Genomic DNA, 15,498 nt, shown 5'->3' on the forward strand with positions numbered 1-15,498 from the left:
CCCAGTGACAGAGCTGGTGCTGCGCTGTCTCCCTAGTTACCGGCAGGCTCAGGCAGCGGTCCTGGAAGCCCTACCTCGGCTGCATAAGCTCCAAATTCCTACTAGAAGGCCGGATGATTACTTTGCAGAGATGGCCAAATCAGACCAACAGATGCAGAAGGTATGTGCAGTGAATAATGGCTTTCTTTCCTGTGTTATGTGTTGGTTTTAGCCTGTGTTAGGGATTAACTTGAAGGTGTGATGTGCAAATATATACCTTCATCTCTCTGACAAATGCCTGTGACAATGTTTGTGTTTTGAAATTTTGTTAGTGACAGGAAATTTCTTCCTGTGTAGGTATTTCATTGCAATGTGGGGATTTCAGGTTGGAACATAAAGTAGAAAAGGCCAATTTATATTCTGTCCTGAATTTATTTAATATTAAAAATGGAGATGACTTCTCCATATGTGTAACAGTGGTTGTAAGGTTGGCTGTGTTCATGCTCTTTGTCGTAAGACTTGCAGTCAGCTGTAGCATTAACATGATCCTTTTTCCCTGTTTAAGTTTCACCCTTTGTTTATAGTCAGTGTGTTTTGGTTCTCTGTGATTTTAAACTGTGTGTTACTGAATTAATCTGTTGCCGGTAGTAAGTCAGATTTGTGTAGGACACAAGAATTTAATGGACTTGCGTCTTGATTGTGGTGTTTGTTCAAAACGGAACCCTATTTTTTGTTCTAGTTTTGGAAGAAAAAGACTATATTGTGTAAGTTAAACAAACATGAGCTGGAGTCTAATTTGGAGGTTCATGTATGATTTGGTCACTTTTGTTGGCTGATAGAATCTTCCTAGAGAAGGTGAAAATTAATAATTAGCTTGTGCTGAGGCTTAAGTTAATTCCGCACATTACTGTTACCTTCTTTTGCTGGGAACTGTTTGAAGAACAGGTTTTATCTCCTATTGGAGTCACAGACTGCATCCAGAAGATCTATGTTGAAATCTTTGTAATCCCTTGTAATGTGGCATCCTTATAGAAATGTTTGTGAGCAAGGAAGGAATGAAAAAGATGTGTTCTATGGCACGGAAGGTTTGTTGACTCTTCTTCAGTGCCTTAGTTTTAATGGTGACAAGAAAGAAACTATCAAGTCTTCTACACACACCTGATTAGACTGACAAGATACTCTGGGTTTAGTGGTTCCATCAGAGCTCATTATAAGGCTTTGTCTTGTCCCTGTGTGAGTTTTGTCTTTACAACCAGATTTTGGCTACAGATCAGTTGAGGCGTTTCTGTAATACTGTTAAAGCCTTGAGCTGAAAAAACATTATGCCTTATAAGGCATTATCTGATTGATTGGTTTTTTTAGACGCATTGATAGTTCACATATAATTACTGATTACAGGACTGCACAGCAATCATAACATTCTCATCTTTTCTTTTGTGTTACTGATACATTGTTTTTTCTATCCCCTAATAAGATTCGACAGAAGCTTAAGAGTAAACAGGAAGCAATGGAAAGGTCTGAGAAAGCAAAACAGCTCCGTGCAATGAGAAAATATGGCAAGAAGGTGAGGAGGAACTACATAGCTAAAATACATGGAATCTCTCTAGTCTTCAATCTAGCTGGTTTTAAGGAAGACAGCAAAAGATGGGATACCTTAAAAAAAATAAATAAAAAAAGAGAACAGTGCAAGGAACAACACTAACATTCTGCTTCTAATCTCAGGTGCAAACTGAGATTCTGCAGAGGAGACAAAAGGAGAAAAAAAATATGTTGAATGCAGTCAAGAAATACCAGAAAGGTAAAGTTAACTTGTCTAAGGGAGCAAATGTGTAATGGGAATAGTCATGTGTGAGCAATGTAAGGCAGCGTGATGTGTGGTGTCAATCTGTAATGCTGGGCACTGAGCTTGAAAGGCTGCTGCTGTGCAGTGGTAGTGAAAATCCTCCCAAGTAGCTGTTCTTCAGTGAGGGTGACTTCTTGCTATTTCTTGCTTAGACTGAAAATTTGTATTTTCTGTGGTGGTAACTATGATGTCTTTGTTCTTGCAGGTCTCTCTGACAAGCTGGATTTTCTAGATGAAGAGCAGACATCATCTCAGGGGAATAAAAAAGGCGGCGCAAGTCAACGGATGAAGAAGGGGTGAGACTAGAAAAGATATTTCAACGCAGAATCTCTGATTCAGTCTTTTAGGGAATAATTTTGTAGATCAAGCAACCTGTTCCGATTAATGTAAAATAAGTCCAAGGTAGCTTTCTGTCCCTAGAGACGAGAAAAACCATGGCCAAAAGGGAGTGGAGACTGAAATGTGCTAATTTCTGCCTCTTCAAGAAGAAGAGAAAGGTTTATGATGGCTGATGGGAGTCCATCAGCAAATACATATGCCTTCTTGAGAGCTTAGTGAGAAAAGGAGTATAGGCAATGATGCTGTTTGGTTGTTTTTCAGACCAAATGCCAAAAGACGATACAAGAATCAGAAGTTTGGTTTTGGTGGGAAGAAGAAGGGCTCAAAGTGGAACACAAAGGAGAGTTTTAATGATGTATCTAGCTTCCGGTCAAAAGTGGCTCACAACAAAGGCCCAGGAAAAGCAGGAAAAGGAGGAAAAAAAGCCCTCAATGTAAGTAAAATTGCATGCAAACAATCCTGGTTGGCTAGGAAGCCAGCCCTGGTCTGTGAGGGAGAGCTGAGTATATGATGTGTGCTTCCAGCATCTGGAAGAGATGGGAGCTGAACATTTATTCAGTTGAGGACGGAATTGAAGACAGTGGTTCAGTATCTCAGCAGGGAAATGAGTGGGGAAGTTAGCAAGTAATATTTGTTGCTACCTGTGTCCCAAAACCTCCCTGTCCAGAGATACTGACAAATATCCTCTCCTGGGTATCCTGCTCAAGCTGTAGAGCTAGAACAGAGATTGAGGACATGAAAATAAAGATCATAATCTGTCTTTTTTTGCAGAAGAGACCTGGAAAGAGAGCAAGACAGAAGATGAAGAGCCGAGCGCGCTAAGAGCACTGTGCTCCCCAGTGGGGTTCCTGTGTTTCTGTGTGTTGCGATATGTGTTTCTGCTGTCATCAAGCAGCTCACTGTGGAGCTGGCTGGATGCTTCCAGGTGGCAAGTGGAAACTAGTGCCTTATCACTAATTTCTTCTTACAGTTTTCTTGAAGGATTGTTTTCTACTTAAACCTTTGATGTGTGAACACATTAAATGGTTTGCACAGAATTATGTCTAATTCATGTTTAGCTGTTTTATGAACGGTGGCTGGAGCCTACTCTGTGTTCCCTTCATTCTGACAGCTTTTTCCACAGCTACTGTTGACAGGTACTTGGTGAACTTGAGTTCTGGGTTACATTGCCAATGTCTGAATAAGAAGTCTGGAGCCTGTCAAGATGTTAAAGTGATTTTTAGACTATTTATATAGATGTGTTTTGAAACAGCAGTGAGACAAATGCAGCAATCTTATAAACAGGTTTATTTCTGTAACTATTGTCAGGCTGAAAATCTGGACAGATTGAGGTTCTCTCTTCCCTTTTCTCAGTATCTTCTCTTGCCAGAAGTCTACCTAATAACAAGCAGGGCCTAACAGGAGATACCATTAACTGCTTCTATCTAAGTTGTGTGGTTTTGCCACTACTACTGCAGTTCTGACTGCTCCTCGCTGTGCCCTGTAGCAGCCATTTATTTAGTGATGTCAGTTCTTCGGCGTGGGAAGTAGAGCCTGCAATCAGTACGGTCCACGTGAATCTGGGAAAGAAAAATGATGAATAGTCATGTGCTTTTACTAGAATTACTATTAGTAGTCCCTTCTGAGAAGAGCGATGTGTGGTGTTCTTGCTGCTGAGAAATGCCTGAGTCACAAGTGAATAGGGTACCACTTATCTGAGAATACACTGTTCACTGCTTTGTTATGGTAGAACTTGGTGGAAAAAACCAACTTTAACATACGAAACAGCATCACGAGTCCTGACTCTCTAAAAGTAACTCACTTCGCTACACACAAATAGTCTAATCCTACAGCAGTATCTAACAGTGTAAAGCCCTGCTGGGATGTCTGTCTCTAGCCTTGTCCTGAGTAACTAGTTTACCTGAAGTGTAATGTGAAAAGTTGCAGAAGACCATCTTATTTTCTTGCCTCATTTTTCTTTGTAACACACCAAAATTAATGAGGTCCTCATTTGCCTTTCTCAAAACACTAATCTACAAAGTCATTGTCACAGCTATTGCTTTGTCAGATACGATTGATGTCTCAGCTTCTTAATAAGATTTCTTTTCCTCTTATTTATTCACATTTCCTCAAATGAATCCTCACTGGTGTATTCTGCCTCGGGTATACTTAACTGATTATTGATTTTATGGTTCTGCTTGCAGTTTGTTTGAAAGATACTGTACAGCATTACATTTCTTTTCACAGTGCTTAGTATGTCACTTCACATTGCTCACTATGCCATTTCTCATGGCTTGAATGCTTTAATAAGCAGCCGTGATTATGTGTGCAGCATTTGGCAGTAGGCTTGGAGTCAACTGTCACGGCAGGTATTTTGCATAAAAGTTTCTCAGAAGTCTACTGTTTCTGTGTTCACAACCCTATGTTATGTGAAGTCATTTTAGGTGTAAATTGTAAAATCTTGTTGTCCATGAACAGCTCTCCTAATCCCTAGTCATTCCTGTTTTCCATGTTTGCCACAAATTATTTCTTGCATGAACATCTTTCAGTGTGATGGGTTGAATCTGTCTAAACCATGCAAAGAGCTGGGTCCTTAAGCACCCTACTCACCAAAGGTTGTGTGTTCCAACCAATTTCTTGGCTTTCAGTTTGTGGCTCTGAATATTTCTTTGTTGGCTCCAGCGCTGCATGGTGAATAAGACTGAGAAACGCAGCTGTTGGTTTAAGAGACACAAATACAAGTAAAAGAAAGTACGTTTAAAACCCAGTCACCTGTGGATATGTGTTAGAATGGGACGTCTTCACACTGTCCAAGCAATAGTGAGAAAGCCAAGGCTGGAGGCAACCTCTGTGCTTCTGTTAACGATCTTACAAGAGAACGCAGGTTGACATTTGTACTCAAATTTTCATCCTGAGGAAGTCTCAAGATTTGCCTGGCTGTCCTGTCCTGTTAATTCTGTCATCCCTGTCTACTGTATTGCAGCATCTTACATCACATCTAGTATCAACCAGTGCTCCATGTTAGCTCTCATCTTTCTCAGTTGCAGGAGACCTGCTGCCTTACCCTGTTCTGGTTTTCTCCACCCCACCCCCCATCCTTGACTAGAGTAGGCCAACCCTAACCAGCCATTATGGTTTCTAGACAAAACTGGCATGTTAGAAATAAGGGAGCAGTTGCTGTAAGGGTTCCTGATATTAGTGCTCTAAAGCAAGACTCAGCAGCCATTTCAGCAATTTACCATATATGGTGGTTAGGTAGACTCAGCAATGGCAGGCAACGTGTACATATAAAACATATTTCTAGATTTTATTTTGTTTTTTTGGTTTCCCCCGAAAGAGGTTTATGTTCTCAAGCAGAATTTTATAGTATGATAACTAAAAACAAAAATAAAAGCATAACTGCATGAATGCAAGCTTGTACTGATAATGAAAAGTAATGGGAAAGGGCCTAAAGGTCAACCCCCCCCCCGCCTTATGTTTATCAAAAAATCATGAATGAGTTTAACTTTCTTATATTGTCAGAGGACTATTTCCACCTATGTCATCTTTTAGAGTAATTTGATTTTTAAAATCTTACTTATTAGTCATTTTCTTATCTTAAGCTTATCATAAGCTGTTCAGAGATTTCTTACCATCTGCTGGCTCTTCTATATTATCATGCCAAGACATAGGCTTCTTGGTGATAGTGTGAACTGGAAAGAAACGATGCAGGTGAATTACTTTAATGTGAATTTAGCATCATAGCCAAGTGTAGGATATCTATTTTGGTGAATGTTCTTTCTAATTATTCCCCAGTCTGGGCCCAGTTGCTTCACTTAAGTTGTAAACCAGGGGTCCTCAAACTTTTTAAACAGGGGGCTGGCACGCAGATTAAGTGGCACCAAGTCATCTGCAGCTGCTTGGTTCCCCCTCCCCCCGCAACCCCTGGCGGGGTGTGTGTGTGTGTGTGTGTTTCTGTAAATACTGGGGGCCGAATTGAGGACCCTGGGGGGCCGTATCTGGCCCATGGGCCGTAGTTTGAGGACCCCTGTTGTAAAGGAAGAACTGCACGTGAACAGAACAAAATGAGCTGAGTGCAGACTAACAGCAACTTCCCAGAAAGGGAAGGGAGTTAGACATGCTAAAGGCCCTTCGCTGGGTGCTGCCTGCGTTCACCACAGCAAAGATCTACCCCACCCAAGTGGTGGCTTGTAGAGTGCCAAATTCCAGGAAATTATTTTCCTTTGGTTTGTTTTTGGTTTATTGTAAAAGCTAGACCTGAGTGAATCAATTCACACCACCCATCTGTGCCAGCACAGATGATGATACGCTATGACCATGAATTGGTGGGCTGAAGGAACACAGTGTAGCGTTGTGCTGCCAAGGACCCTTCTTAGCTCTGAGGGGTTTGTTTGCTCAGGACCTGGGAGTTCTAGTTCCTGAATAGCTGCCTCGCTTCTGCACCTTTACCAAGGCACCACCCGAGTGGGTGAGCTGGCCCTGCCGCCGTTTGCTCTGTGGGCGTGCAGGCTGGATCCCTGGGCAAACGAAAAGCCCACCGGTAGCTCCTTCTAGATCTACCCCTCTCTCGAGTGCGGGTGCTTGTCCCTGACGGTCAGCCGAGTGCCGCGGGACCCACCGCAGCCTCACACCGGCCGGCCCCGGAGCCTAGCCCCCGGAGCCTGCCCCCAGCCCGGTGGCGCGGGACTTCGCGCCGGCTCTCCGTGACCGTGGGACCGCCTTACCACGGTGGAGCGGGTTCACGCTGTACTGGGTGCGCAGCCTCTGGCACTGCCGCTCCTTCCGCACCCGCTCGCACAGGAGCTGGTTCTGCCGCACCGGGTCCGGCGGCTCCCGCTGCCCGCCGCGGGCGGCCATGGCCCCGCCCAGATACGCGGCGTCCCGTCGGCTGGCGACGGCTCACGTGGTCCTCCGCGAGGCTACTGATTGGCTCGGCTGGTGCTTCGGCCCCTCCCCTCGGCCGTTTACCTTCGCGCCTTCTTATTGGCCGCCGGTTTAAAGCCCCTGGTGCTGATTGGCGGTGGCGGCACGCGGCGGGTTTGAACGGCCGGTACGGAGGGATGGAGGACGCGGAGCTGCGCTGCACGGTGGCCGTGGAGCAGCCGCTGCTGGGGGGACAGGCCCCGCGGCGCCGCGTCATGCGGGGCGCGCTGGTGCTGCTGGGCCGCAACGAGCTGCGGCAGCCGGTGCTGCGGGTGGTCGGCGGCAGCGGCAAGGCGGCGTCGGTGTTGAGCTTCGTGCTGGCCGGTGACGCTGTGAGGCTCTTTACGCGGTTCGCGGGCGAGGGCCGGGCCGCGGTGCGGGTGGGGCCGGGCCATGCCCAGGTCCTGCTTTCCGACTGTCCCCCAGACGCGCTGCGCCGCTTCCTCCGACTCCTCCGGCTCAAGGTTCTCGCTGGGCCGCGGGGCCCGCCGCGCACACCCCGCCTGCTGGAGCGGCAGTCACCGGCCTTCGCCGTCATCAGCCCGCCGCAGGAGCGGGCCCTGCTGCGCGGCCCCGAAGCGCGGGGGCAGCGCCCGGCGGCGGTGAGTCCCGGGGCTGGGGGGTAGCCCCGCTTACCGGCCCTCGTTACCGGGCCTGCTCTCACGGCGAGCCGCCGCCTGTCCCGCAGGTGCCCCGCGCGGAGAGGCGGCCCCCGGTGAGGCTCTCGGCGGAGCAGGAGGCGGTGCTGGGCGCCGTGCGGAGTGGGAAGAGCATCTTCTTCACCGGCTGTGCAGGTGAGCGGGCCGGGCGGCTGTCACGCGGTAAAGTCCTCGGGAATCGCTGCTGACCTGCTTCTTCTCCCTCCTTCAAGGGACCGGGAAATCGTTCCTGTTGAAGAAGATCGTGGGTTCCCTCCCTCCGAGTGTCACCTACACTACGGCCAGCACAGGAGTGGCGGCTTGCCACATTGGTGGCACCACTCTCCATGCCTTCGCAGGTAATGGTCTGCCTGACAGCGAGGGGCTGGGGGCTCTTGCTCTCCTCCCAAAGAATCAGGAGCTTCCTGAAGCTTTGCTTTTTTCTCCCCTGCCAGGGATCGGCTCTGGGAAGGCACCACTGGAACAGTGTGTTCAGCTGGCAGAAAGGCCTGGGGTACGGCAGCACTGGCTAGCCTGCCAGCACTTAATTATCGATGAGATCTCCATGGTGGATGGCAAGTTCTTTGACAAGCTGGAGGCAGTGGCGAGGTGAGCAACCTTCAGGTTGCACAATTAACAAATGAATTTCCCTAAATTTTCAGGCTGCTTCCTTTCCCTGGTTATGTGAAGGAATACAAGGCAACTGCTGGCATAGGACCAGAAGGAAGTGTGAAATCACAGCCAGCGTTTGGGCAGATATTTCTCTTGAGATAGGTTTTGATCATGTCCCTGCTCTCTAGCTGTGGCTGTTGTGGTTGCTGTTTCCTTCTGTGGAGCCAAGTGTTGTCTGTAGAGCTGAGTCCACAATACAGCTGTCTATGCTGTGCCCAGCGGTTTTCTCTTGCAGAGAGAAGCAGCTGTAGTTAACAGCTACCAAAGAACCAAGGCTGGTAATGACTCCTGGGGTGGGTAAGCAAAGCATATTTAATGTCTGTAGAGCATTGCTTTATTATTTGAGCTCTTCTGACACAGCTGAGGATAATCATATTTTACTGCAGGTAGTATATGTTTGAATATACTGATGGACTAAGAAGTAACTTCTGAGACCTGACTATGTCCGGGTCATGGATGCCACTCAAATGTCTCTCTTTCTTACCTTTCAGGGTGGTCAGAAAACGGGATGAGCCTTTTGGAGGAATTCAACTAATCATCTGTGGAGACTTCTTGCAGCTACCCCCAGTCTGCAAGGCTAATGAAGAAACCAAATTCTGCTTCCAGGTACAAAGCTGTCCCTAAACTTATTGTCATGCTTCAAGTCTTCCTCTTTAACAAGAAAATTATTTACCAGGCAAAAAGCTGGAGGAAATGCATCCACGTAAACATGGAGCTGACTGAAGTGCGGAGACAGACCGACAAGACCTTTGTGTCGCTCCTGAGTGCAATCCGTTTAGGCAGGTGAGGAGAAACTTGTCTTTCTTTGCAATCCTTGCTCCCTACTGATGGAGGAGAGGAAAGAGTGGTGTGTTACTTCTCTGTGCTCTATTGGGAACGCGTGGCTGGGGGCAGTAGCTATAAATGCTTTAGTTAATGTAAGCAGTTTTTGTATATGCTGCACTAGTAAGGCAGGACCCTTTCTAGGGTGGCTCTTTGCAATTTCTGCAAAGGAATTCAGTGAATCCTGAGCTGGAAGTGGCCAGGGCAGGGCTGGGGCACTTGTACTGCTTGTCAGCTTTGTGTAGTTACCTTTTTCTGTCCTCTCTAGAGGCGTGGGGCTCACACAGGCTGATCCAGCTGTGTGGAGGTTACTGCTGCTCAAGACTTGTTCCTGATCACTTTAAATAATAATTCCCTTTTCCTGGTTACCAGGTGCACAGAGGAGGTTACCAGACAGCTGATGCAGACTGCTGCTAACAGGTCTGAGCGTGATGGGATCCTGGCTACGCGGCTATGCACCCATAAAGATGACGTAGAAATAACTAATGAGAGATGCTTGCAACAGCTGTCAGGTGAACAACTTGGAAGACACTGCTGGCTTTGGGGCTGAGCTCTGAGTGGATGCAATGTCGATACTGTGGTGTCAGGAGGAACTGGTGTTCTGTTATGCCCAGCAGCACCAGTCCAAGCTGTGCATGTTGAAATTGAGCTGCATGGGGAAAAACTTCTCAGCTTTTTTTGCTTAAAAATCCACACTGTTACTTTTTGGTGTGTAATAGACAGTGAGCTAATTGCTTGCTGTGAGGTAGGACAGATGATTTATTGTTTTCATACCCCTGCTTTTTCTTTGTACAGCGACTAAGAAAGGCTGTGCTTTATCGAGCCGCAGCTTGGATTAAGGGTTATTTCATTTTTGCCTCCCTGTCTGGCCCTAGGATTCTTCCTTAATCCTCTTCGGAGATCTGGTTTTGGCAGTAAGCGAAACTGGTCATATGCTCAAAATGGTGACTGCTCAGTTCTTATTTCCTGCTGGCCTTTGATTCCTGAGCCTTCTTATGCTCTTGGAGTTAGGTTTGGAAGAGAGGCCATAACGAGCTTTCTGCTTTTAGATGTGACAAGCTTTGTGTGAAAATGTCCTACCAGCAATGCAGAATGGATATTAAAAGAATTGCTGTTAGAAATAAGCGCTAAGCCTCCTGCGGCACTGTGTGGAATATGTTCAATGGTTGTGATTTTTCACATCTTTGTGTCCTTAATAGGAGAAGTGCACGCTTTTGAGGCTTTGGACAGTGACCCAGAGCTAGTGAAGCTAATTGATGCTCAGTGTCCTGTGGGTGGTAGAGTTGAGCTAAAGCTTGGAGCTCAGGTAGGTGTGTGCGCATGTTTGTGAAAGACCAGTGGATCAAACAGCATAAGAAAAACAAAGGAATAGCAGATAAATGTATAGAGTAGCTTGAAGTACAGAATGTAGATTCTGCATTGAACAGCTATGTCAGGCCAACAGAAGATTCTATCTCGGTCTTTGTATCGTTTCTGCTTGGAATCTTATCCAGACAGAATTAGTTTGATTTGAGTGCAGGTCCGTATCTTGTGGACTCTGACTGCTATGACTTTGGCAGACATTTTTAGTCTGGTTTAGAAGCTTCCAGGTAGAAAAAAGCACAGGCAGTCCCTGCCTGCAGTCTTAGCTCCACGTGCAGCAGCCCTTCCGGCCTGTAAGGGTATGGCACAGCTTGCCAAATCGGCAGGGCTGGGCATCTTGCTGTGAGCTAGGGCTGTCAGAGTGGAAAGGATGCAGGACTGTGCCTAGCAGCAGCACTGTTTGCTTTGGAAAGTTGTTCCTTGGGTGTTCCTAGAATCTTTGTATGTCTAGGCTGGTTGGTGTTTGGGGAAGTGGAATATGTTGCCTGGAGCTGAGCTCATGGCTGTGGACACAAGCAGCTCAAGTGAAGTGTTAAGTGCTGCCTGATGATGTAGCTGGGAATCCTAGGAAGAAAAGGCTGTGAAATAATTTCAATCAAATGGGAGGTTGTGCTCTATCCTGCAATAGGATGATGTGGTTGTGGCCATGTCAGCCTGCTATGTTTATGCTTCCTGGCTAGAAGCTTAACTGCAGCTGGCTGAACAGGCTGTAAAGCCAGTGTGCTAAGGGATTTTCTTTTTCTCTGTAGGTGATGCTAGCTAAGAATCTGGATGTGTCTCAGGGACTGGTGAATGGTGCACGAGGAGTTGTTGTAGGATTTGAAAGTGAGCAGAAGGGTAAGTAAGCTTTTTGATGTTGTAGTTGAAGGAAGAGGGGGGAAAAAAAACAATTTATCATTGACAGCTATGACTTGTTAATTTTTATTTTTTTACTGCTTGGTAAGAATAACTTAAGGGAAAGACAGGAGCAGGTCTTCTCTGCAGTGAATATCTTGGGGCTCTAGTCAGCTAAAATATCACGTGCTACATCAGCTGTAGCTATCTGTAGGGCCTCTTGCAGATTTTTTTCTTTATTTTCTAGATCTCTATGTTCATTTGCATTTTCTGTCCTGTTGAAGCAAGTCTTGGTGGGGTAAATTTTTGTTTGTTTTTACTCGGAATAATGTTCTGCTACCTGCAACATGTATTTTTCTCTGCATCTCAACTGACAAATTACCTGACTTTAATTCTCCTGCTTAAGTAGGTCCCAACATCACTTCAGGACATCCTGATTACTGTGTGTGCGTTTAGGGTTTGTTTTTTGTGGTTTGGTTTGGTTTTGGTTTTGTTGTGGGACTTTTTTTTTTTTTTTAATGCAGCCCTAAAATTCATGAAAGACTGACATGGGGAAGGAGGGGGGGGGGGGCGGGCGGGGGGAAGTGTTCTTAGCCTGTCTGCTTCCTGGCTGTTGAGTGTCAGAAATACATCCATGTTTCTCTCCTGCTCCTACTCCTCCAGGGCTGCCTAAGGTGAGGTTTCTCTGTGGGGTCACACAGGTCATAAAAATGGAGAAATGGGTTTTCAAAGGACCATCAGGAGTTCATCTGAGTCGTCAACAGTTGCCTTTAAAATTGGCGTGGGCCATTTCCATTCACAAGAGTCAGGTGGGTGTTCTTATACAGCTGTCTATAGACTTACACCATCCTAAGCCTTATTCCCTGGGTGAGCTTCAGTTGCTGGTAAAACAGGAGAGAAAACTGAAAGGCCCTTGTTGTGGGGGCCCTCTAGAATATGTGTGTCTAGCTGCAGCGAAGGCAGCACCTCTTCTGGTTGTGATGCTTGTCTATAGCGTTAATGATGGGCTAGCAATACTGCTAGTTTCCATAGGTGTGCTGCTACCTGCATAGTTGGTGTTAGCTTATAAAACAGCATTATTTACCACAATGGGTGGGTCAGGATAGTGTTTCCCTGATGGTCATCAGCACTAATGACCCTGAGGAAGCTGCAGGAGTCATGGTTATGCTCTTTGGGCTGGTCTCCCCCTTCAGTGGTACGTGTTGGATTTTTTCAATATAATTATTACAATTCCTACCTTTCCAGAAGACTTTGTACACTTTGGTAAATACTTGTCTTGGAGACCTGTGAGTTTGTTCCTCTGACACTATTTAAACCAGGCCATGTGATAAATTCCTCTCCTTCCTGGGATGTCTCCTGATGCAGACACAGCTGGCTGGGTCTTACCCAAACTCTGTCTCAGATGGTTTGCCGGAGGACTGCCTGAGACTGGTGGCTGCTCCAGTTATCTATTAGGTGTGAAAACAGCAGGATTTCTTTCCCTGTTGTGTTGATTATATGGGATTTGTGGAGTTTCACACAAGAGGCTCACTGGAGTTAGTCAGTGGACTGTTTGCTAGCAATTTCCTGACAGTTGAAAACTGTCATTTCTACCGATCCCTATATTCTAATTGGTTACATAGTTGAACAAGACACTTCCCTTTTTTTTTTTAAATAAAAATCAAGACTGCACCTTTGACAGATTCACAGGATAGGTTAGTGGTGATACAGCACAGTGCTCTTGTTTTATTTGTTTGTTGTTCTGTAACAAACTTCTTTGTGTCTTTGACAGGGTATGTCTTTAGATTGTGTGGAAATCTCCCTGTCTCGTGTCTTTGAAAGCGGGCAGGCTTATGTAGCCCTCTCCCGAGCCCGTAGCCTTGCAGGTCTCCGTGTTCTGGATTTTGACCCAAAAGTAGTGAGAGCTGATCCCTCCGTGCTGCAGTTCTATAGACAGCTGAGACGACATGAGCTTGTAACCCAGGTAAAGAAAAATCTCATGCTAGGAAAGCCTGCCTTGTGCAATGAGGATGACAGATGTTTGTGCCAAGATGCTTCTTTTTCTTCCTAAGCAAGATGATTCAAACTAAAACTTGTAGTGGCAGGAGAGGTGAAACTCCAGAGGTGGAATGTGGTGGGGCAGATTTTGGTGGCAAAATAGTAGTGTTGGGATTGTATAACCTGGCCCTGTGGGTGAAAGGATGAGTTGGAATTCTTTGATCCATCTCTTGCAGTAAGGACTGAAGGGGAAGTAGACACATTAAAAAAAAAATATCTCTTGTTTTCAAATCGCACAAACCAATATTTTTTTTGGTTTTGTCCATGTTGTGTGTCTGTGTCCCCCCCCCCCCCCCCCCCCCCCAAAGGATTCGCTGCACACCCTTTCAGGTGATGATGAGAAGGAGAACTGGAAATACAGCTGAGAAGGCTCTTCCGGCCTCTGTGAGGCATCAGCACAGACTACTGCATTGTGGTGATCTTGCTATTGATTATATATTTCATAACATGAAGTTAAAGGAATTTATTTTGATGTTTGCTTCATTCTGCTGACTCTGGATATGTAGAAGTATCCCCATCTCGTGCCTCTGAAATTAGGAAGGCTTCTGTAGCCCCTTTCGGAACCCATAAAGCCTTGAGTACTTCTGTGTCATAGATGCAACTCTAGCAAACAAAATGACTGAACAAGGACGTGCCTGAGGGTCCTTCCTACAGTTCTATTCTATTGCTGCCTGATTGTGTTTTAGTCTCCACATATGTAGACTGAAACTTGTGTGCCTTTCTTCAAGTATACCATAGCTGAGTGATGGAAAGGGTGTGTGTCCTCTTTGCCTGAATGGATTGGACCTGTTCACAAGAGCTGCTGACACAAGGGAAAGCAGTGCTGGATATCTGGAATACATGCTTGATTCTCCTGCAAGCAAAGAGCTGCCAGGAGCTGGGCTATCACTTTATAGCATGCTGGGGTGTTCTTGCCTTCCAGATGCTTAACAGCAGGAGCCTTTGCATAACTTCCTCCACAAGCAGAACTGTTAGTTATATGTTGTCTGTTATGCTGATGCATAGCCTTTTATTAGTCTGTTGTATACAATAATTTGTAGCTTTTATTTTTTTTAACCTTCTGAGATGAGCTGGCACCATTTAAAAATAGAAGGAAGTCCTAGATCTTATACCCATAATTATAGAACTACAAGAATCGTGAAGATCCATTACCTCATTAGCAAGAAGGGAGTGAGAGGAGATGGGGGCTGATGTGAGCCCCTCTTGTTTAAACATGAGGCTCGCTCAAATGGGAGGGAGTTTCTGCTGGAAACAATGTGTCTGACTAATAAGGTGGAAGTTGAATGTGCAGTAGGGAATAATGGCCAAGGACACGTGAAGTGAGCTGTAACTTCACCTGTTTCAGCAAAAGCAGAGATCAGTGGAACTAATGTACTGTCTTTTAAAAGCCTTAATAAAGGAGAAGCTTTGGTCTTTGTATTTTAGCACATTGCTTAAAGCTTAAGTAACTTGTATATTTTTAAATATTTAACATGTGGGAATAATGTAAAATACCAACATCCAGCTGGAACTCATCTCTGGCAGGTGAATGTCTCTGTTATGAAGCCTTTGCAGTTTGAATTGAAGGCTACTTCTTGGCAGCTGCTTTCCTTGAGGCCAGAGAAGGATGTTGACTAGGCAAGGGTTAACAAAACAGAAAAGAGATTTTGGTAGAATTTCAAAATGTATTTTTTCAAGCGGGGTTTGTTTTTTCTGGGCTTGAGGGATATTGTTTTGGAGGAAGTAATAGTAGAAGACAGAAGTGTGAGAATTATTCAGAGGTGTTTACTCTCAGACGGGCTTCTCAATTTATTAGCACATTCTTTCTTCAAAGAAGTCTGGTGGGGAGTAGATGGGAGTACCTGAGGCTGGGGCTGGAGTCTGTGGAAGGTGAGATCTTTCCCTCTCACGCTGCAGGCTATTTCTGATGCTACCTTTGGTCTTTCAGACTCTCAGTGTGTGTGATTTTTAATTTTTTAAAAATTTCGGGTTTTTTTAAACAAAGTAACACTTTACAATCTTTGGTGCTGGACTTAAGCTGTTTGTCTGGCTTGGAGGAACTGAAAAATGACCTTCCCCTGCCTATAACTC

At 45.6% G+C, this 15,498-nt stretch overlaps 2 protein-coding genes across 2 annotated transcripts; one reads left to right on the forward strand and one right to left on the reverse strand.

Moving 5' to 3' along the window:
* Positions 1-3,433: 3,433 nt before the first annotated feature.
* CFAP144 (cilia and flagella associated protein 144) lies at positions 3,434-7,035 on the reverse strand. The gene is made up of 4 exons (XM_056355946.1): positions 6,865-7,035; positions 5,773-5,832; positions 4,751-4,854; positions 3,434-3,720 (listed from the first exon to the last, which is right to left on the reverse strand). Exons 1-4 carry the CDS (start codon positions 6,995-6,997, stop codon positions 3,655-3,657), a joined length of 363 nt encoding a protein of 120 aa, XP_056211921.1. The 5' UTR covers positions 6,998-7,035; the 3' UTR covers positions 3,434-3,654.
* A 107-nt stretch (positions 7,036-7,142) lies between these two features.
* PIF1 (PIF1 5'-to-3' DNA helicase) lies at positions 7,143-14,852 on the forward strand. Its single transcript, XM_056355944.1, has 12 exons — positions 7,143-7,665; positions 7,752-7,857; positions 7,935-8,060; positions 8,157-8,310; positions 8,865-8,979; positions 9,050-9,156; positions 9,568-9,707; positions 10,395-10,501; positions 11,307-11,394; positions 12,055-12,200; positions 13,163-13,354; positions 13,737-14,852. Exons 1-12 carry the CDS (start codon positions 7,201-7,203, stop codon positions 13,791-13,793), a joined length of 1,803 nt encoding a protein of 600 aa, XP_056211919.1. The 5' UTR covers positions 7,143-7,200; the 3' UTR covers positions 13,794-14,852.
* Positions 14,853-15,498: the final 646 nt, after the last annotated feature.

Source organism: Falco biarmicus, chromosome 11 (genome assembly GCF_023638135.1).
Source record: "Falco biarmicus isolate bFalBia1 chromosome 11, bFalBia1.pri, whole genome shotgun sequence".
NCBI classification, from domain to species: domain Eukaryota; kingdom Metazoa; phylum Chordata; class Aves; order Falconiformes; family Falconidae; genus Falco; species Falco biarmicus.